Source organism: Vipera berus, assembly GCF_964194415.1.
Source record: "Vipera berus genome assembly, chromosome: Z".
Lineage (NCBI taxonomy): Eukaryota > Metazoa > Chordata > Lepidosauria > Squamata > Viperidae > Vipera > Vipera berus.
Window position 1 is genome coordinate 103,861,847 of NC_138205.1, and position 23,124 is coordinate 103,884,970.

General features: G+C 37.9%; 1 protein-coding gene across 9 annotated transcripts in view; it reads right to left on the reverse strand.

Moving 5' to 3' along the window:
* KIAA1217 overlaps positions 1-23,124 on the reverse strand; it is a 263,391-nt gene that overhangs the window by 139,684 nt on the left and 100,583 nt on the right. For all 9 annotated transcript variants that reach the window (XM_081345576.1, XM_081345569.1, XM_081345574.1 and 6 more), the window contains exon 2: positions 14,419-14,614. In XM_081345576.1, the coding sequence (XP_081201702.1) occupies positions 14,419-14,614 (196 nt within the window). The remainder of the gene's footprint in view (positions 1-14,418; positions 14,615-23,124) is intronic.

Consider the following 23,124-nt stretch of genomic DNA (forward strand, 5'->3'; position numbering starts at 1 on the left):
CGAAATTGAAGCCCCCTCCTCGGGAGAAGAGGAGGGGGTGAGGCCCCAGGTAGGGGTAGAGTTGGAAGCTGGAAAGGGATCTGGAGAAGAAGAACAACAAGAGGAGGAAACAGAGGAAAATGGTGCTGGAGGAGATCAAGCTACAATCTCTTTGGATGATCCTAGAGAGCAAAGAGTGACGCGTGCTGCTTTAAAACGAGCAAAGAAAATAAAAGAACAAGATCAGCAAAAGTCTTCAGATTCTTCACATCGCATTCATAGCCAAGCTGTGGGAGGAGCACGGCCTAAAGTAACCAGTCCTATCAAAGCTGTGGTCCAAGAGCTTTTCGAGGATATACATGGCAACTAAATTTTTAACCTGGAATGTTAATGGACTAAACTCACCGCAGAAGAGGAAGAAAGTTTTTCAATATTTAAAACAATTTAAGATAGATGTTATATGCCTGCAAGAAACGCATATTAGAGTTTTGGATCAAAAGTATTTATTGAACTCGAGGCTGGGTACGCAATTTGTTGCTTCTGCAGAGAATAAGAAAAATGGAGTGGTTGTTTATGTTAAAAGTGCCTTAACAGCGGACCTAATTGAAGCAGATAAGCATGGAAGATATGTTATGATCGAGCTGTTGTTTGAAGGTAAAAAGACGCTTTTAGTTGGATTATATGCTCCAAATCAACAACAAGCTGACTTTTTTAGTTTACTTCATACAAAGCTTACCCAGTTGGATTATAAATCCTTTATTTTTATGGGGGACTGGAATGGAGTTATGGATGTACAGTTGGATAAGGCTGGAGCCTTTAAACGCATTCCAAGTCACGCTAGACTGCCTAAATCTTTTTTTGAAATGAAGGATGACCTGGAATTGCGAGATATTTGGCGTGAGAGACATTTGCGGGAGAAGGATTATACATTTTATTCTGATAGACACCAATCTTTTTCGAGGATTGATTTTATTTTGTTGACTAATGATCTTCTTTTGAGAACTAAAAAGGTGAAAATCTGCGCAAGAATTATCTCTGATCACAGTCCAGTGTGGTTGGAGATTGATAAGGAAAGAGGAGATAGACGCTCATGGCGCGTAAATGAGAATTTGTTTAGAAATCAGAGAAATGTGGAAGAATGCAAACAGCGGATGAAGGATTTTTTTGAGATGAATATGAATAAGGGTACCTCTATGGATATGGTTTGGGATGCTAGCAAGGCCTATATGAGAGGGGTGTTGATATATATGAATAATAGACATAGACGTGCAGTGGAAACTAGAAGGAAAGAACTGGAGAATGAAATAAAGGAAAAAGAAAAGGCTTTGATTTTGAACCCAGAGGAGGTGAAGATCAAGGAGGCTATTAGACTGTTACGAGGACAATTTGATAAATTAATGGCTGATCAAGTGGCGACCAATCTGCGGTTTGCTAGGCATAATACTTTTTGCAATGCTAATAAGCCAGGCAGATGGTTGGCTTATAGACTGAGGAAAAAACAAAGGGCATCTAATATAGATAAGATTGAGCATAAAGGAAGGGTTGTGTATCAACAGAATCTTATTAAGGATGCCTTTGTGGATTTTTATTCGAAATTATATACTAAAGAGGACATTAATGCAAAAGATATTGATACGTATTTGGAGAAGGCTAGCATCCCGGTTCTTACGCAAGTACAAAAAGAGGGGATTAACCAACTGATTACAGAAGAAGAAATTTTTACAGCTATTAAGGAACTGAAGGTGGATAAAGCACCAGGCACTGATGGCTTGACTGCGGCCTATTATAAAAACTTACAATTAGAGATGATAAAACCGTTAAAGGAACTGTTCCAGACAATCCAGAGGGGGGGAAAGGTGCCCCCGTCTTGGAGAACAGCTTTTATCTCTTTGATTCCGAAGGAAGACCAGGATGCTACTTTAGTTAAAAATTACAGACCGATATCGCTTTTAAATACAGATTATAAGATATTTGCTAAGGTTTTGGCTAATAGACTGATGAGGGTTCTGCAACAGGTGATTCATGGGGACCAAACGGGGTTTATTAGTGGAAGACAAATGAAAACCAATGTGAGACATATAGTTGATGTGTTAGAGTTTTTGGAAAGGCACAACCAGATCTCTGCTGCGCTAATCTTTTTAGATGCTGAAAAGGCTTTTGATCAATTGAACTGGCAATTTTTGTTGAAAGTTTTAGACAAAATGGATTTTGGGGAAAAATTTTTACAACCGATTAGGGCATTATACCAAAAACAAACTGCCCGAATTATAGTTAACAATAGTTTGACAACAGTATGTAATATTGAGAAGGGCACAAGGCAAGGCTGTCCGCTATCGCCCTTGTTATTTATATTAACATTAGAGATACTATTGGTTAAGATTCGGAATTCGGAAAAAATTAAGGGGATACAAGTTGGAGATCAGGATTACAGATTGAGAGCATTTGCAGATGATCTGGTTGTTACAGTGACCCAGCCAGAGAACTCTGTTGTGGACCTGATGGAGATAATAACACAATATGGGAAGGTTTCTGGATTTAAAGTAAATATACAGAAAACTAAAATTTTGGCTAGAAGTATGACAGTTTCGCAGAAGGCTCTCTTAGAAGGATTAACTGGATTTGAGATTGTTAAAAGGGTTAAATATTTGGGGGTGATTTTGTCGCCCTCTAATACAAAGCTATATAAAAATAATTATGAAAAGTTATGGGGGAAAATTCAAAAAGAACTGGAGAGTTGGGAAAAATTGCAATTGTCTTTGTTGGGACGGATCGCAGCAGTGAAAATGAATGTCCTGCCCAAATTTTTATTCTTATTTCAAATGATACCGATTCTTAAGAAAGACTCTAACTTGGAGGAATGGCAGCGTGGTATCAATAAATTTGTGTGGGCAGGGAAAAAGCCACGAGTTAAACTTAAGATTATGCAGGATACTCGTGAGAGAGGTGGCCTTAAAATGCCTAATTTTAAATTATATTATGAAGCTGCTGCACTAGTAGGAATAAGTGATTGGATTAATTTGACACAATCGAGGTTATTAAATCTTGAGGGCCATGATCTGTTGTTTGGCTGGCATGCATATTTGTTGTATGATAAGAAGGTAGATACTGTGTTTAGGATGCATATTTTAAGACAGGCATTGCTGAGAGTTTGGAAGAAGTATAGACATAAGTTAAGCAGCAAGATACCATTGTGGGCAATCCCAAAACACGCAATAGAAAATATACATGCTGGTTTCAAACATGATGAGACTACTTACAAGGAAATTTTAAGTTTGGAAAGGAATATTTGGTGCTTGAAATCATATAGTTTCTTGCGAGAAGAGAAGGTTGTTCAGACTTGGTTTCAATATATTCAGTTACAGGCCAGGTGGAAAGAAGACCAAAAAAATGGATTTGCAACGACTGATGAAAATTTGATAAAGCAAATTAGAAATCAAGGACCAGCACATATTAAACGGATATATCTTGCATTGATAGAGATCGATTCAGAAACAGAGCTTGTTAAGGATTGTATGATAAAATGGGCCCAAAACATTCAGGAAGTTATTACAATGGACACGTGGGAAAAGATCTGGGTGAGGAATGTAAAATTCACTCAAGCTCAAAGTTTAAGAGAGAACTTTTACAAAATGTTTTATAGATGGCATCTAGATCCTAAAAAGCTTGCAAGTATGTATCCGAATTATCAGCCTAAATGTTGGAGGTGTGGTGATGAAGAGGCAACATATTTTCACATATGGTGGACATGTAAAAAGGTCAAGGCTTTTTGGATAAAAGTCTGGTGGAATATGCAGAAGATTTTTAAACGGAGGATAAAGTTTTGTCCGCAATTTTTTTTGTTGGGAATAATTGTTGACGCTACAGTTGTGGACTCTAAGTTGATGCTGAATTTAGTTACGGCAGCAAGACTTTTGATAGGTCAATATTGGAAGAAAGAGGAACTGCCGACTATACAAGAGTGGATTTTAAAGGTTTCCGACTTGGCAGAGATGGCGAAGATTTCGGCCTATTTGAAAGATTACTCGCAAGAACATTATATTATGGAATGGAGAAAATGGATTGAGTTTATCCAGAATAAGTATAGGGTCAAGAAGTTTTATCTAGCATTTGAATAAGTCTTCTTTCGTTTTCTTTTTTCTTTTTTTATTTTGTCTTCTATATATATTTAATAATGCTAAGTTTTGTTTGATCCTATATAAGTTAGAGAGTGATGGATTTTAGAATTTATAGTTGTTAGTATATGGTTGTTTATGATTGCCTTTTTATATATATATACCTTGTATTTAGCTCTGGGAAGTCCGGGGGGGGGAGGGGGGTTAGGGGGAGGTGGGGGGGGAGGAGGGAGGGGGGGAGGGGGGGGAAGGGGGGAGGTAGGGAGGGGAGGTAGGGAGGGGGAAGGGGGTTTTTTAAAGGAAAACTGTATTTTTAAAACTTTTCAATAAAAAAAAAAAAAAAAAAAACATTATCAACTCTGGTTACAAAGCCATAGTTCTTGGAATGACATTGGTTTATAACCCAAAGTCATGAGCTGCCATTTCAGGTGTTTCTGTACAGTCTCAGTATAGGCATATCTGTATACCCGAACAAGTATAAATATTTAATTTTAAATGTTGCATTAATGAGTGGAGATTTTTTAAAATTTTTAATCAAAGATACCTAGAGAGAGAAAAAAATCAAAAATACAAAAAATAGTAAAAAATAAAGAAAAAAACTGTGCATATATATATATATATATATATATATATATATATATATATATATATATATATATATGTATACACACACACACATATACACACAGATATACATACATACACAAATATGCCATATATATAAAGTCAATGGCGTTGAATAGTAGCATGAGATATGAAGGGACAATATTGTTCTCTTATTGTTCAAAGTAGTCATATGGCACTGAAAATATTTGCTGGGGTAGACAGTCAAACTGAAGTTTGAGGGAATCTTCCAGTAGAGCTTCTAGCTATGGTAAATTGAGGTGGACTCTTAGAAAAACTAAAGAAATAGATCCTTCAAACTCCTCACTTTACACATTCAAATAAATATTGGCCTTAACAGTTTTATAGTAGGGTAGGAGGTAATGGTGACGGCTTCCAATAGCCACATATACAAATGTTACTTAAAGATATTAGACAACCAGTCTAACTAGGAAACAAATATTACCTTCTCCTGTAAAAGTATTTTTTTAAAAATAAAATAGCATCTGTCAGTTGCCCATAAATTAACATTTGGAGGATGGAATGAAGAAAGGAAAAAACACAGAGAGGTCAGACATCATTTATCTTTTTGGCCTAGGCAAAGTCAGCAAAGAGCCTGCAGGGCATGGATAACTAGTTGAAGGTTAACAAAATCTGGGGCAATTTTTCCAACTCCTAGGCTCCTCATGCTATAGAATTATACTAATAACAATAATACTAACAACAATAAGTGATGCCATATGTTGACTTTACTGTGCGGCTTGCATAGTCTGAGGAGAATGAGAACTGTCAGAGATTCAACCACAGAAGACAGGTTTCATGAGAGGATCCAGATGAAGAATGTGTTTCCCATAACAACTGTGTTTGGGCTATCCTAATGGCCCCAAGAGGATAGGCTATTACACAGGACAAGTGCCACAATAAGGAAGGAACATCCTCTGGGTCTCACCAGATGAGATTGTTTAGTGGAAACAGCCCAGAGCATGCCATCCTCTTGGAATCTGTGGGACAGGCAAAAATAATCAGAGATGAATAATTCAGCAAATAATTGATTCTATATCAGGAAAGGCTTTGTAGGGGAATTGAACCTGAAAATTGATTGGGAGCCAATTAATTAAAGAAAAGTAGTGTTAAAATGAATTACAATGGTGTGCATGTAATTATGCTACTGGATTCTGAACCTCTGAAAGATCTTAAAGGGCACCTTAAAGCTGAATTCATTGCAGAAACCTAAGCAGAAATTGACCCAAGACATGAGTAATCTTCAGGAAAACCTCTCAGTCAAGGAACAAAGGCAATTGAAGCCTAAGTTAAATTTGTGCAAAGATTTTCCTGGCCACAATTGCTACCTGCTCCTTAAGCAGTGGCCAAGAGTCTTAAGAACCAAAAGAAAATGACAAGAGTCCCCAGATTGTGCATCAGCTCTATCCAGAAATGAGTTATCCTATCTACAACTAACGATGCAGTACCTGCAGATTTGGGATGTCCTAAAATCCACAGACACCTGATTTTTATTTTTTATTTTAATTCCATTTATATCCCGCCCTTCTCCGAAGACTCAGGGCGGCTTACAAGCTTAGCAGTCAGAGTTAAGCTGAAATCTGTGCTTCCACTCTCCAGATCTTATAGCCTCCAGACATGAAGAAAGAACCTTGACAGCATCACTTGATTTGTTAGAGATAATGCTGTAGATATATATCTGATTGTTATCAGCATGTTGATGATAATTAACCCTCTGGCCCCAAATGATCTTATCTAGTAGCTTCATGTAGAAGTTAAAAAAGACTTGGGACAGAATTGAGACCTCTTCTCTCTCAATATCAGATGAAACTGTCCTCAAAGGAAGGACACTACAACATCATGCCCATACTCTCAACTCTCTTGGCCAGTCCACAAGGATATTTTTTATGATTAATGGCATCAGACGCCATTAAGAGATTAATAGGGGCTGGGCTGGACAAACCATCCCTATACTGATCTCTCCAGAGATCATTAGCAAGTGCAGTCAGTGGTTCTCATTATTACATCCAATTGTGAAACCAAGGGTCCAATTAATCTATTTTCTACAAATTCAGGATGTTCTGAAGTGGTAACTTATTTTTTCAATAACCTTTTGTATATTATGAAACAACAATACTGTCAAGGTAGAATTAGAGCAATTATGGAAGGAGCCATTGAGTAGAATTGGCAGGGAAGCCCAAAACATATCAGAATCAAATTAGCATACTAGAATGTAAGTCTAATAATAAACATAACCTTTCAAATATGAAGATAACATCCAGAGCTTATAAAATTAAAGTCCATAGTTCAGCCAGTGATGAAATCAAGTTCTTCATAATTCTACCAGCCTCTGAATATGACACAGGCATTATTTAAAACACATAAAATAATTGGCATCTCGCTTGATTTTAATTACTAGTACTGGCATATGGCCCAAATAAACTTAAAATGCACAATTAACTAAATTCTGCAATTAGGACAAAGTCCTTAGGGTAATGTGCATGATACATACATATTTGTCCATTTTTTTATAAGTCGTCATTACAATTGGAACTTCATAAGAATTTCTGTTGTTAAGCAATGTGATTGTAACACGTGACCATCTCACAAAGCAATAGCAATCCCTGTAACCCAAGTTGCTAACATTAATTGAATCCCAGAGTTGGTGGATCAAAGTAAATGGGGAAGCCAGCAGGAAGTGAAAATCCCAGCCAAACAGGAAGATAAGTGGCTGTTGCTGGATGGGGGAGAGAGTGAGGGAGTACACTGGTTTAAGGTGAGGGTCAGGGGGAATGTATGAGGATTTGTGAGAAGTGCTATGTGAGTCAAGAAGGTTGCATGAGACTGTTCTTGGTTTCCATTTGGGGCATATATTTCTACAATCACTACTTTCCTATGGTTTATTTCTACCTCAACTATCAATACTACCTTCTCTATCTTTATAAATTTCTTTAGCTACCAATTTCTCATTCACATATAATACCACCCCCCTCTTTTTTGTTGATCTAATGATACAAATATATTTCCTAATTTTGGTTGATCTAACAGGTATTTCTGTTGTTCTTTTATATGAACTTCCTGAATTGCAATTATATCTAATTTTTGACGAATAGGTTTATTAAAGATTTTCCGTCTTTTCATTGGCGAGTTTAAACCATTAATATTCAGTGACAAAATCCTGCATTCATCTCCCTTTATTTTACTTATATCTGGGTCTTGTGCTTCTCATTGTGCAGATCTCTCTTGTTTCTTTGTCTCTGCCTTCATATTTCTCTGTAGTCTCTCCAGATTTATTTCCTCTATCCTCTGTTCCTAGTACCTTCCCTACTATAGCCATCTCTCTTGCATCCCTTTCTCTTATGTCCCCTCCATCTTGGTCTTCTACTTCATCTTCATTATTAAAGTGGAGCTTATAAAAATATTCTGCCTTGTCTATCGAGTCTAATCTACACCTTCTATCTTGCCATGTGAGTAGAATGCCTTCTGGAGTTAGCCATCTAAAGTTCACATTATATCTAATCAATTTCGATGTCAAAAATTGGTAGCCTCGTCTCAAATCCCTCATTCTTTTAGGTATTTGTTTGAGAATTGTTATTTGTTGTCCTCCATAGTCTAGCGGCTCTTCTCTTGATCTATGTAGTAATTCATCCTGGGTCGATTTTTTAATCTCACATGTACTTCTTTCGGAAGATTATGTCTCCTCGCATAGTTAGTTTGGACCCTATACGTCTTATCAATTTCCACCAACATTTCATCTTTTCCTATGCCTAATGCCTTCGCCATTAAGTCTGCCATCATGTCCGGCAGCTCTTCACCTTTTTTTCCCCTTAACATTTTGAAAACGCAGATAGTGGGCGGCTCTCTCTGCTTCCAGAAAGATCACTGTTGTTTCGAGCTCTCTGTTTGCCCGGATTAGTGTTTCACTTAAGTCCTCTACTTTCTTCTCCTCCTTCTCCATTCTTACTTCCATTTCCTGTAATCTTTGCTCCTTTTTTATTAATTGTTGTTGAATCCCCTCAAATTTACCATCAATCGCTTGTAGTTTTTCCTTGAGCTCACCAGTATCATTTCTTACTTGGCCTATCACTTTCTTCATCTCTTCATGATTCTTAGTCATTGCTTCTTGCATATTTTGCAGAAGGGCTTGTAAATCTTTAAAGGAGTTTGACCTTTCCCTTTGTAGCATGTCATCAATAGACTTCTGACTAGAAGGGCTTGAAGACATCCCTAAACCCTGTGGCGCTGCCCTCTTTCCTGCACTAATATTTGTTTAGGTTCGGTCTGCTTGTCATATTTAACCAGATTTTTTATAAAAATACTCTTTATGGGGTATTCCCACCTTTCCCCCCCCTCTATCTCCCTCCATTACTACCTCCTCTTCTATTTCCTAATTTGGGGGAGATATATCAAAATCAACAGCCACCCTGTCCTCTATCTCTAATCTGTTGTGGCTCTTATGATATTAATAAATCTGACCAAACCCCTAAGACATTACTCCATTACTACCACTCTTTACAAATACTTAATTCCTTTAACCTTAAATAAACCTTTATCGATATATCAATCAAATTATATATATATATATATATATATATATATATATATATATATATATATATATATATATATATATATAACAATCAAGTGATTAATTCCTTAGCTAATTGATTATTTCAATTCTATCCAATTCTAGCAATCAACAATCGCAGGAATATAGTTATTCCACGAATATGGCAAGCAGTCAGTTATATTTATGTGTGTCTTTTTATCTATATTTATATATCACCTTTATCTTCCTGTCCCATCAAAGTCACTTTCCTTTTAATTATAAATTTCCAACTCCGAATTTGTGGCTCCTTTTATATCTTTTTCTTCAGCCAATAGCCAGTAATTGTCTCACTATCAAAACTGCAGTCCTAAGATTGCTGTGTCACTTTCTCCATCTTGGATCCGTTATACTCCCATGGCTTATAAATCAAAGCTTCAAAGTCTGTCCAAACTATTCACTTTCCTTCTACTTATAGTCCACACTCGTTTTCTCAAGAGTTCAGTCTCCAGGACTCAAAAACTTATCTTTTCCCGTTACCTTTCTATCCATTCGCCTGATCTCACGGCTAGTTTACTTCCTGGCTTCCTCTTCTTGTTGCTCTCGCCTGTCGCCTTATCTCTCGTCGCTTCTCTCGCCACTCGCTCCCTCTCGGTAAGGCTCCCTCTTCTAGCCAGCATCTCTTTCAAAAAGCGCTCCCTTTCACTTTTTAAATGTAAAAATCTTGGAATTACTTTTCGTCAGCTCCGTTCCACCGTTGTTCCACTAAGTCGATGCTAGTTCCGTCCCTCTGTCAGATCTTCGTGTCGGCCATTACTGGCCTCCTTCTCCCCGGTCCGCTTGCATTGGGTTTTTCTCCGGATCCCCAACACGGGATGCCGCTCATGTAGGTTCTCCGGGACGCCCGCAACTTTGGCTGTCCCTTCAGGACCTCCTATGGTTCCGAGGAGCCCCCGCAGACACTGGGTAAGAGGTTGTGTGATATAGAGAAGCCCATTCATACAGCCACCCACTCTGACAGCTGGATGTGTGAGAAATGTGCAGGCTGTATGAGAGATACCACAAAGGTCAGGGTGACATAGAGATACTTGAAGGGCTAACATATACAAGCTCAGAGGGCTGAGGAGGGTGCAAAGGTGGGCGAGAATTACCGCACTGATTTTCTGGGAAAGCTGGCAGGAAAGGTGGCAAATGGTGATCACATGATCGTGAGGTGCTTCTCAACTAGTCATAAGTGCAAATGGATTGCCAAACACTGAGACTGCGATCATGTGATCACAGGTTGCTGGGACAGCTGTAACTCCAAGCATCAATCAGAATCATCATTCATTCAGCACCTTTATAAATTCATAGAGTCACTAGAAAAATGGTCATAAGTCAAGACCAGTATTCAAAGTGTTATATTGTTCATGGAGCAAAACAAGACCAAACCAGGACCAACTACCTTAATTTTATATCTGATCATACATCTATCAGGATATTTAATCATCAGGTTCCTAAATGGCTGCACATCTCTTTTCTGTAATATGCAATCCTAGTGTGAGAAGGACAACTACTACAGAATTATTCTATATAAGAGGCCATGTCAGATAACTAATTCCAAACTTGCAAATTGTGCTTTCAGTCGTACATTCTTCAGTTTGGAATCCTTCAGATAAATTAGTCTCTGGCAATCATAATTCCCAGGCATTCCAACACATCAGAAGGGCCACAGGCATAATCAGGCTAATGTAATAACTAAAGTGGATTAATTACTTCAAAATATATGGAAGAACAGCCTGTTTTTTATTCTCAATCTGCCTTGGCTTTGGAGAAATCAGTTAAGTGTTTGAATTACAATTTTTTTTAGACTGTTTAAGAAAGTCTGTTATATATCAGATATCAAAGCAATCTTCGGGGGAAAAATGGCCCAGGACTGTTAGCATAATAAATTAACCACTACATTCACAGTTTATGAGCAAATCTGTGATTAATGACCCACGCATCTAATTTTATCCTACATTGCACATTGGGATCTGGGATCCTGCTGGACAGAAGCAACATTATGACAGTAACCTTTTGCCTGCCTCAGCAATTGGTATTCACTGCCTTATATAGAAAACAGCCTGGTTGTAGTATTTTGCCTCCTCCTTGAGTAGCTAATTGTAAGCATTGATTCCAAACCAATTAAATTGCAAGATGCTGTTCAAGGCAAAAGGGATGTCCTGAGCTGGGAACTAATAAAGTTCCTGGCTCAACAAGTCTTGTCTAAAAGAAAAGAGGATACTTCTGTAACTCATGGGGCATGGAGCTCAGGGACCTGCATTAGAACATCTGATAAATGTCCCTCCCTTCTCTGGCAATAAATGCATGTACAAAATAAATTAAAAATTTACTCTCTATCCTGCAGTTTGAAGCAGATTTAGCCCATATCTAAACAGCATAGATACCTTCTCACTGCAATCCATCTACAATACTTTTTTGTGCTTGTAGGAAGTTCTCTACTTACAACCACAATTAGGACCAGAATTTCATTTGGTGGTTATTAAGAGAGTCAAGCCCAATTTTATGATCTTTTTGCCATGGTTGTTAAACAAATCATTGCAGTAATTAAATTTATGGAATTGTTAGAATATGCAACAATTGAACAATGTTCAAGACAACCCAGAGACGTGGAATATAGCAGAGTGCAAAACACAAATATCAATGAAATATCATTTTAGAATCACTTGGGTATAAATTTAACATTAAGATAATTTTGACCAAAACCACACCTTAATTTCAGGCCTATTGGGCACCTATAATTCTTTCCCAATAGAAGGTGAAAGATTTAGTTATTTGGAGATGTGATATTCAAAAATGCAATATTGGTTCTTAATACATAGCTTGGTGTTAGATGTTTCCCTCCTGAAGAGAAGTTATTTCACACAGTAATTCTATTCTGGAACATTTATTTGTAGATACTCAATGTTATCAAAGGTCTGTAAAGTTAACAGGAAGGAAAAAAATGGATACTGCAAAGTTTTATGATTAAATAAAAAGACATCATTGGAAGGAAAGCCAATATTTGAAGAACATCTTTCTATATTTACATACTGTAAACTTTCACCCTTGGGAGCTCTAAACATTTGCACTGCACATGCAATTTTATCTTTAATTTTCCACTGCTTTCTTATTACATACACTCAGTTAAAGGGCAATAATGTAACTGCAGTGCTAGTCATGGATATATGTGTAAGATACACTTTAATACACATTAGCTTTAAGTTTCTGGTTTGGACTCTCCTGTTTTTTATATTTGCATACAAATTTAAAATAATTTGTATTAAAAAAAGAATTTACTTATTTTTAGGGAAAGGTAACTGGAAAGCTGAATTCGCTGAATCGCTCTGAATCACTCTGGTGAATGATCTCTGGAGGGCCCGGGATAGGGGATATTCCTCTGTCCTGGTCCTATTAGACCTCTCGGCGGCTTTCGATACCATCGACCATGGTATCCTGCTGCGGCGTCTCAGGGGATTGGGAGTGGGAGGCACAGTTCTTTGGTGGTTCTCCTCCTATCTCCTGGGACGTTCGCAGTCGGTGTTAGCAGGGGGGCAGAGATCGGCCCCTAGGTCTCTCGTTTGTGGAGTTCCTCAGGGTTCGGTTCTCTCGCCTCTCCTGTTCAACATCTACATGAAACCGCTGGGTAAGATCATTCGTGGTTTTGGAGTTGGGTATCATCAATATGCTGATGATACCCAACTTTTCATTTCGACCCCAAACCACCCCAGTGATGCCCTCGCTGTGATGTCCCGTTGCCTGGAGGCGGTTCGGGTCTGGATGGGGAGGAACAGACTTCAACTCAACCCTGACAAGACTGAGTGGCTGTACATTCCGGCATCCCGGGACATTCAAAACGTTCCATCACTTTCTATGGGGGGTGAGTCTTTACCCCCCGTAGATAGGGCTCGCAACTTGGGAGTCCTCCTGGATGCACGGCTTACCTTAGAAGATCATGTAGTGGCCGTGACCAGGGGGGCTTTCGCCCAGGTTCGCCTGGTGCGGCAGTTGCGGCCCTATCTAGACCGGGATGCCCTGTGTACAGTCACTCATGCGCTCGTGACCTCTCGTCTTGACTATTGCAATGCTCTCTACATGGGGCTTCCCTTGAAGACCACTCGGAGGCTCCAACTGGTACAGAATGCGGCCGTGAGAGTTGTCTTGGGAGTTTCCCGGTACTCCCATGTTGCACCTTTGCTCCGCGAGCTGCATTGGTTACCAGTTGTCTTCCGGGTGAGGTTCAAGGTCTTAGTGATGGTTTTTAAGTCCTTACATGGCATGGGTCCGGAATACCTCGGGGACCACCTGCTGCCGGCGTCGACTCCCCTCCGCCCCGTGCGTTCCCACAGAGAGGGCCTCCTCAGGGTGCCTCCAGTCAGAGAATGTCGGCTGGTGGCCCCCAGGGGGAGGGCCTTCTCTGTGGGCGCTCCGGCTTTGTGGAATCAGCTGCCGGTTGAGCTCCGGATGGCACCGGATCTCCGCTCCTTCCGGCGCGGGTTAAAGACCCATTTATTTGAACAAGCTGGCCTGGCCTGATGGGGAATTACTTAGGGTTTTAATATTTATATATATTTTTTATTGTTTTTATTGTGGGCAATAATTTAATTCTTTTTTAACTTTTGTACTTTTGTAGTTTTAAGATATGCCCTGTTCACCGCCCTGAGTCCTTCGGGAGAAGGGCGGTATAAAAATTTAATTAAATAAATAAATAAATAAATAAATATAACTTGATTAAATTTAAGGATTTTAACAGAGCCAAACTATATCAAGAACATCCAAACTACTTCCTGTTCTGGATGATTTACTTCTAGGAAAGTAGCAATCACTTCCATAATGACCAAATTGAAACATTCTACAACAATATTCGATTTTCCACACAACTAATTTTTTACATGCAGAAGATGCTCAGCTGATCTCAGAAAAATGTTGCCTCTGGTCTCAGAAGAATTTTTCGTCTTGGAGTGGGACAAAGTTCATCAAGGTGATGGCTCAAAGATTAAAACTTCCCTTAGATCTATTTGTATCTGTCTCTTCTTCATTGTATATCATATATTATATATCATATATTCAAACTAGTACCATAGAGCTGTACACTCGGACCTACTGAGGAAATTGTAATGTATAGCCTTGAGCAGATTCCTGCGTATAATGTCTTACCTAGAGATCTTTCTTTTGTTTGATTTGTTGTCCTCACAACCGGAAGACTCGCTCGAGTACGACTTCCCCTTGAAAAAGGAGAAAGGGCTTCGGCTTCTGACATGACTTCCAAGGAGTCAACAGCTACCTCTGACAAATATTCAGCTTGATCCCCCAAGTTGGGCTGTGGACTTTGAGAAAGCTTTGGGCTCCTTGTCTGTGAAATAAAAACAGAGAGCAAACACTTTTTAGTAATGTTAAAAGACTTGCCTGAGGGAAGATGATTTCTACCCCCCCCCTCTCTCTCTCTCTAAAGAGAAAATACTGGTCAAGTTGGTGAATGCTTAAGGTGACTCCCATGTACGCTATTTATAGTGTCCGTCCCAGGGTATTCCATTAAGATTTTTTTATTACTGTACACACAAATACATAAAAGTAATATTTGACAGGCAACTAAGGATACAATTTTATATGTCGCACGGATGGCAATTCCATTTCATGATGGAACAATTGTTCAACTATTGTTAGTATTGTAATAACAAGGAAACAGACTTAGATATCTACAAAATAAAACTGGCATGCCATGATTTAAAGAGTTACCTTTCTAAGTGCTTTTAAATCTGCTTTCAGTAATTGATATGAGAAGATTATTTAGTAACTCCAGTATTAACTCTTACAGTTCAGTAAAAGGATAAACCAGGTTTATTTCCAATTATGAATGTAGCTGATTACATCACTGGGCTCCATTTACCTCCTCCCACACAGAATTTACATATTTATTAAAATGATGAATTTCAGACCTAATATAGGCTCTGAAAGGACCTGAGGAGACCAAGCCAGAAACGACAACTATGTCCTATGAGAAAAAGGCTTGAAACAGCTGAGTTTATTTGGCCTACAATAGCAAACATTAAGAGGTACAAGAGATAGACAGTGTCTTTACACAGTGGAAGAATGGCCAAAGAAGAGGGTAGAACCAAAACAGATGAAGGGAAAATTGATGAAAAGGAAGTAGGTTTTGGTTGAATCTCAGATGCAACTATGTAATTGTAAGAATTATTCATGAATGGATCAAATGGCTTCAGGAGAGTGAGGATTCCAATTTACTATTGATATTTAACTTTGGACAACCATATCCCAGATAAATTATTGTTCAGCCTCTGGCGCTGGTGTCCTACATTGAATCCAAGGGAGCCTTGGTGGAGCAGTGGGCTAATGCCTCCTTAAGTAACACCAGCTGCCTGCAATTAGTGCAGGTTCAAGTCCCACCAGGCTCAAGGTTGACTCAGCCTTCCATCCTTCCGAGGTAGGTAAAATGAGGACCCAGATTGTTGGGGGCAATAAGCTGACTTTGTAATAATGCCGCTTGGGGGTGTGTGAAAGCCCTAATAAGCAGGCATATACATAGAATGAAGGCTACTGCTAAGCTTGTAAGCCGCCCTGAGTCTTCGGAGAAGGGCGGGATATAAATGGAATTAAAATAAAATAAAATAAAATAAAATAAAACACAGAGTATATCTTAAATCCCTTTGGACCTGTATTGCTTTTCCATCATCATCAGTGCATAGGGGTATAATCGTTAGATAAGCAAATGGTAAAACCTGTGTTACTTTAAATCTAGACTTAGCAAATGTTAAGGTGTTAAATGCCAAAGATGCTTTTTTTCCCCCCAAAAGGCAACTACACTTTCTTGAAGTTAACAAGAAAGTCCTGTTGCCTTTTGGAAAAAAAGAAGAAGCACCTTTAAGACAACCATGACTTGGATAACTGAGAATGTCTATAGAGTTGTTAAAGTTAAGTTGCTAAAGTACTACTATGTGGCAGTTGGGGAGACTGAACATGTATGTACAAGTAGTCCTCAACTTATAACCATTTGTTAAGAGACCGTTCAAAGTTACAACAGCACTTAAAATGCCGTTTTATAACCATTTTCCACACTTAGGGCCATTGCAGAATCCCCATGGTCATGTGATCAAAATTCAGACACTTGGCAATTGGCATGTATTTATGATGGTTGCACTGTCCCAAGGTCAGGTGCTCACTTTTTGTGATTTTCCGACAAGCAAAGTTGGGGAAGCCAGATTCATTCATCAACCAGGTTAATAATTTAACAACGGCAGTGATTCACTTAACAACAGTGGCAAAAGAGTAATAAACCAGGTGAAGCTCACTTAACAACAGTCTTGCTTAGCAAGAGAAATTTTGGGCTCAATTGTGGTCATAAGTTGGGGACTACCTGTAGTTCCTATGGATTCAGCTATAATGCCAACTGAGCCTATCCAAAAGAGCCACTGGATGGGTTAGCACAGGGGTAGGCAACCTCGGCTCTTTTATGACTCATGGACTTCAACTCCCAGAATTCCTGAGTCAGCTGACTCAGGAATTCTGGGAGTTGAAGTCCATGAGTCGTAAAAGAGCCGAGGTTGCCTATCCCTGAGTTAGCATGACCAATTCCAGGGTTGCAATTGGAGAATGAATGTATTTCAGGATGTGAACACTGAAGGATGAGCAAATATTTGAAATACAAACTGCTTCAATCTCAAACTGCCCAGTTGCAAAACAGTTAACAGGAGCTATCTCTAACATTTTGGACTGTTTTAAAATCTTTTCCAACAAAGAATAGGGTGCTCTGAATTTGAAATGTTTTGCACATTATTAAATGCCTCCAAGAGTGATTCTTCTTGCATATATGTATGTTTTCATTTATTAGATTTATGTACTATATTCAGAATCTCAAAGCCATATATGTATCACTTCTCCTATTTTCTTCCACAATAATCCCAAGAAGTTAAATCAGGCTGAGAGAGGAGGACTACCCAAATTCACTCAAGGAGACTCTATGGTTAAGGACAAGAGTGTGTATCTTCCCACACCTTAATCATTATACAACTTGGAATAATGATTACTCAGCTTAAAAAAGAATGAATAGTGGAGTATCATTTATAAGCAACATGACTAAAGAGAATAAACAAAATTGAACTTTACTCAATAGACCCAATGCTTTTGCCACCTAACTTTAAAGCATACCGTTTCACATTACAAAGCATATCATTTGTAAATTCCAAGTGCTATAGTCTCTCTGATTCTGGATGATATAATATTGGAGATAATTGATTTAGACATTATTATTATTATTATCGACCTGAAATAAACAATGTTATCAAACTATTTCCCCATTTTTTTATTTCTTATTTTCTCTAGTTCATATGTTAAACACCCATACCGAATACCAACCCAAACAATGCATCCCTTCTGATTTGCAGCCTCCCTTGTGCATTATCCAAGACTTTGAATTCATTTCCCTTTTTCTTGATTAATGTCTATATTTAAAAGATTATAAAACACTGTTTAGATAAAGTTAGGATTTTAAAAAAGAAAGAGAACCATACTGCTGATATCTGCCCTTTCCCCTAACATTTTGCTTTAATGGAAAGAGGTTAGCTTGCTGCACAAATGGCACAGATCAAATTATACTCCTTCAGTGACCTTGCCTGAATTAGCAACTTTTGCCTTTTATTCAATTTTCATTAGGTTGCCAAAGTGCTTCAGTCATCTTCCCGTTGCCAACTTGATTTCTCATAACATTCAGTACCTTTGAAATACTGAAGAAAGGCTCCAATTTCTAAAGACTTCCAAAATTTGCATCATTATGTTAAGTATTATTAAAGGCCTATAATGACAATATTATTAGCAGAATATTGTGATTCTTTTAAGAGTGTACTGTGTAAAATTTTAAAATTTTATAGGATTCCGTAAGAGAGCAAACCTCACCCCCCACAAAAAAAATCACTTAAATATGGTCAATTTTATATCACTAGGGATTTGCCTCTTAAGAGGATTTTTTTCTTCTAAACTAGCTCCTTTGAAAATCTAACATCCCCACTTTCAGCCCCAATGATTCTGCATGCTAGCATGCAGATTGCTTCTGACAATGCAGAGGCATGTTTTGAAATGTTTTATGGCATTGATTATAAATAGACTATGACACTGTAAACAATCTATTGTGGGTTCATGTATGTTAATATCCAAGAAGTGACAAAATACTCTCCCCGTCCCCCCCAAAAATGAAATCCAAGAGGCAATTAATCTTTCATTTCTTTCATCTTTGTAACTGAGAAGATCACATCTATAAAAGCCTCCATTATTTTGAATGTTGTAATACTTTTCTGTGCAATCTAAACCCTCCTTAAATGATAAAATATAATAATATTGCTATCTGTACTATTTTCTCCATACTGAAAATTAATAGAAGCAGGAAAATGAATTTATTTAGATCACATATAGGATTAAAGCAAATCCAGCATTTAGTAGTGGGTTGGACTAGATAATTTCAAAGTTGCCTTCTATGATTCTAAGAAAAGATTCAAATTTTACTTCTGTAGTGCTGCTAACTGACTCAAAATTAGATTCCTGTTAGCTGTTTTCAAGCTAACATAAGATTCCAGAGAAAATATCATTGATCTCTTGAACTGTTATAAATCTACACTCTGCCTTCTCTCTTAATTAGAATTTAAACTGATGAAAAAATGATTACCGTAATTTCCAGACAAATGAATATATTTGTTGTTTCATTTAAAGGGATGTGAATATTGGAGTAGAAAATCTGACTGTAGACTTACACAACAGACACAAATTTAATTCATCTGTTCTTAATCACAAGCAGCTGAAAGTTGCACATTATCTGCTGTTCTTGTTAACCCCTATTAGATACAATTTAGCTTTCCTAATCAATTATCCATTCCTGTGTGAATTCTAATTATTTCCCCAATGGTTAACAAGCTACAGTGGTTGATATTAAACATTTAACGTCTAAGCAATTTACAATCTACTTTTGAAAACGAGTCTAATGCATGAGTTTGTATCCAAGAAACTTACTAGGTGACATGTCATCTGAAAAACTAGGTGACATGTGATTTTGCTTGCTCACTGTTCTTCCTTTAAAAAAACAGATGTGAATGGATGAGAATCTGGATTAGAAAACAATGGCAATTAGTTAGTTGCTCATCACACAAAAATTGTATTCCTGCTAACCTATTGCAGGAAGTAACACTTTCAGCATGATTTTAAGTTGGAAATAAAAGTGCTGTCCTAATTTTGTTACTTATGGCCTACATCCCAATCCACACTAGTACTCCCGAACTGCTTTCTGCTAAATTCAAAAGGTGGCTACTTCAAAAAAAGCCAACATTTTAAAAATGCAATTTGGTGTTGATCGTTACTGATATAAACGAGACCAGAAAATCAGAAATTTTTAATACCAAAACCACAATGGCCTAAAGACTTTATGTGTTTGCTTGCATGCAGTATAAGGTATGGACAGAGAGATGATTGTAGAATCATAATGCATTTTTACAGCACTTACTCCACAAAATTACATATTCAAAGAGGATATTTCCTGATATAGGGTATCTCACCATTTCCCTCTTTTATAAATGTTAGAAATGAGAGGAATCAGCAACAAAAGGTTACTTAATTAAGCTATCTGAGCTGAAATTTAACAATTCCTAATTATGTTATTGGGTCATGTTGACTAATCAGTTTTTGTACAATAACCTTCAATTTTGTCACTCTATTAAGTTTTATGTGTTTATACTGCATTCTTTCCAGTTAAATAGACTATGTCCGATAGTCTGTTTAAAAACAAACAAACCCTACACTTAATCATTGCTTGAGGACACATCAAACTCCCCAGTGGTTAAGATGGGTGATGGAGCTGCCTTCTGAACACCCTTCCTTGAGTCACCCTTGAGGGTTGAAAAAGTCCCTGGATCATGTTGTGGCCAAGGGTTCACTTCAAATTCGGAAGGTAACAAAAGGGGGTGAAGCAGAAAACTAAAAACTGAATTTGGGTGGAGGTTTTTGTTGTTTTTAATTCCTGTTCTATTTTATGTCTTCTTTAGAATTTACACAATTTACTTCTGTTTCCACCTCAAAATGGTGACATTATGCCTGTGATTTTGAGCAATTAGGGCTTCGTGTCTGTAATAAAGGAAAATCACGGTCTGTCCACTCATTTTAGTTCATGGGAATCCAAGCCTGCTGTTCCATTTGACAATTAATTATGTCTCTAAAATCCAAAATAGAATTCCAAAATAGAATAAAGAGTGAAATCTTTAATACTTCTTAGGCAATATGAATACACTGTTTGGCAGGACACGGTGGCTCAGTGGGTTAGGACGCTGAGCTTGTCGATCAGATGGTCGGCAGTTTGGCGGGTTGAATCCCGAGTGCCGCGTAACAGAGTGAGCACCTGTTACTCGGCCCAGCTTCTGCCAACCTAGCAGTTCGAAAGCACGTAAAAATGCAAGTAGAAAAATAGGGACCGCTATGGTCGGAAGGTAACAGCGTTCCGTGCGCCTTTGGTGTCTAGTTCATGCTGGCCACATGACCACAGAGATGTCCTTGGACAAGCGCTGGCTCTTCAGCTTTCAAACGGAGATGAGCACCAGCCCCTAGAGTTGGAAACGACTAGCACACATGTGCGGGGGAACCTTTACCTTAGTCTCTTTTACTGAAAGTGCTTTATCCATCAAGACTTGTATTGGTTTGTTGCATTCAATGGTCTTCTTTCTCTGTTCTTTTGCTGGTTATGCTGGCAGGCCATTCTAGCATGTTAAGTCTAACAAATCCATAGATCAACAGGGTATAGGAGGCTGCTATGAGCTGTCCTATATTTCTATCCTATTATTTTTAAAGGCTCATGAAGTTGTATTTAACATAAAGCTACTTTTCTACAATTTGCTTAACTTTGCTAGCATGGTTATAATAACAGTTTTCCTAAATTTTATTTTCCAGTTTAGGTGGCCACTTTTTTTCCTCCTACGTTATATATAATACTGCCTTGTTTTGTGTAAGTATACATACTCTATCTTTCAAGGAGAAAAATTACTCCCTTGAAGATTTTCACTGAACTGATTTCAGGCTTGGGGGAAGAACATTTAAAGTTTGCCATTTAAGTGATTTACTACATTTTTTTCCTTCTCTGCAACTTATTATTCCACTACTGAGAAACAAGAAAACAATATGGGATACAAAATTAACAGTAGTTGCATGGGAAAAGGATAAAACCATTTTTTCACAGAAAATAATATATGGCGATTATGATCTTTAATATAGAAAAAATGTGAAATGAGATACAAAACCTAGGGAAAAATTGCACTTGCGTGTGGGTGCAGATTCCCTTGCTTGCTTTTTCATTAAAATAGAAAATCCTGGCACAAGGATGGCAAATCTTTTGATAGTGGGGAACTACAGTAGAAAGGATCATGTGCACAAGAGCTGGACTTGCCAAAGGCAGAATTCTTTATGGCTGGAGAATTCTGAATCACTGACTGAAACTAGTGGTAGTTGAAGGTATCTGTCCAAAGGTATGTACAGGCAGCGTAGACTTACAATCTTCTTTTGGGCTCAAATGAAATCGTAAGTGAAGGACTACCTGTACTAATTAATAGGCTTCGCAAAAGCAAGGCCTCAAGAGCAAGATCTAATGGGAATACTGGGGGTTGATATTTGCTGTGATATGGATTTTGCATGTTTATATTTCTTAGCAGCTGGTGTTGGAACAATGTCTTTGTAGCATTCTCTGACTTTTTTCATTCCCTTGATTTCTTCAAAACCCAGCTCTGAATTATTGAGTTGCTACTGGTTTTGTTCCTAAATCCTGCTATGGATTGGCTTCCTGATTCAGCTGAAGTCACTACCTGAGCCTGGCCTAGTTCGAAGCATCATGGTTGTTTTTTTAATACTAATAAGTTATAGGCTGTTTGTATTTCTCTTCTTCCAAGCTTTGTTTAGCTGCTTAAGGAAGAAAAGGAAGGGTCACATCTGCTACTACCTAGGTAACCTGGTTTTCCCCCCCAATATTAAGTCTGCAATCCTATGTGTACTTGTCTGGAATAATCCTTTTGAATACAGTAGGACTAACCTGCTGAACTGAATATTTTTAAATTAGATTTTATTGGGTTAATTGTTATGTATTTATTACTTTTATGATTTAGTTCTTTTTTAAATTTGGTATTTTATGTTTTTTAACTTTTTATTGTTGTGAGCTGCCCTGAGACCTTAGGGAGAAGGGCGGCATATAAATTTAATAAATTCTAATTCTAATTCTAATATACTCTGTAGTGTCTGTAATGTCAGCCTGTTTCTCTGTTTCTGCCTGTTCAATATGAATGTTTTTCAATTCAAATAGACAATGAAAAGCATAAAGCTCATAAGGGAGTCACCTGGCACAGCCACCAAAATATTTTGAATTTTTCCTGGACCATGGTGAATTCTGTCAAAGTTACCACATTCAGAATATATGTACACTTCAACAATTATGACTCCTCCCCAATGCTCTGCTAGTACTGGTTAGCAGTTCCCAGAGTTCAATTCCCCAATTTTGGAGTCCATAATGCCATTGTCTTTGACCACAGTTGTACTGGCTGAAGAAGAATGAGATTCTTAACTACTTTTGTATTGAATTGTACTATTCTTTGTACAATAAGGTACTGGAGGTTCATGATTGTCTCTAGAGGCATAAACAGAGGTTGAATTTTCATAGACTAGTGTAGCTTAGTCTCTGTCATTTCTGCACTGATTATCTCAAGATGCAGGGATGCAAACATTGCATTTTGCTAGCCTCTCTGGAACCTGAATCCTGAATCCTGGAACCTGTAGATTAGATGGAGCACCAGATTTGGAGATTCTTTTTGCACTGGGAGATTTTGCTCAATGGGATATCTT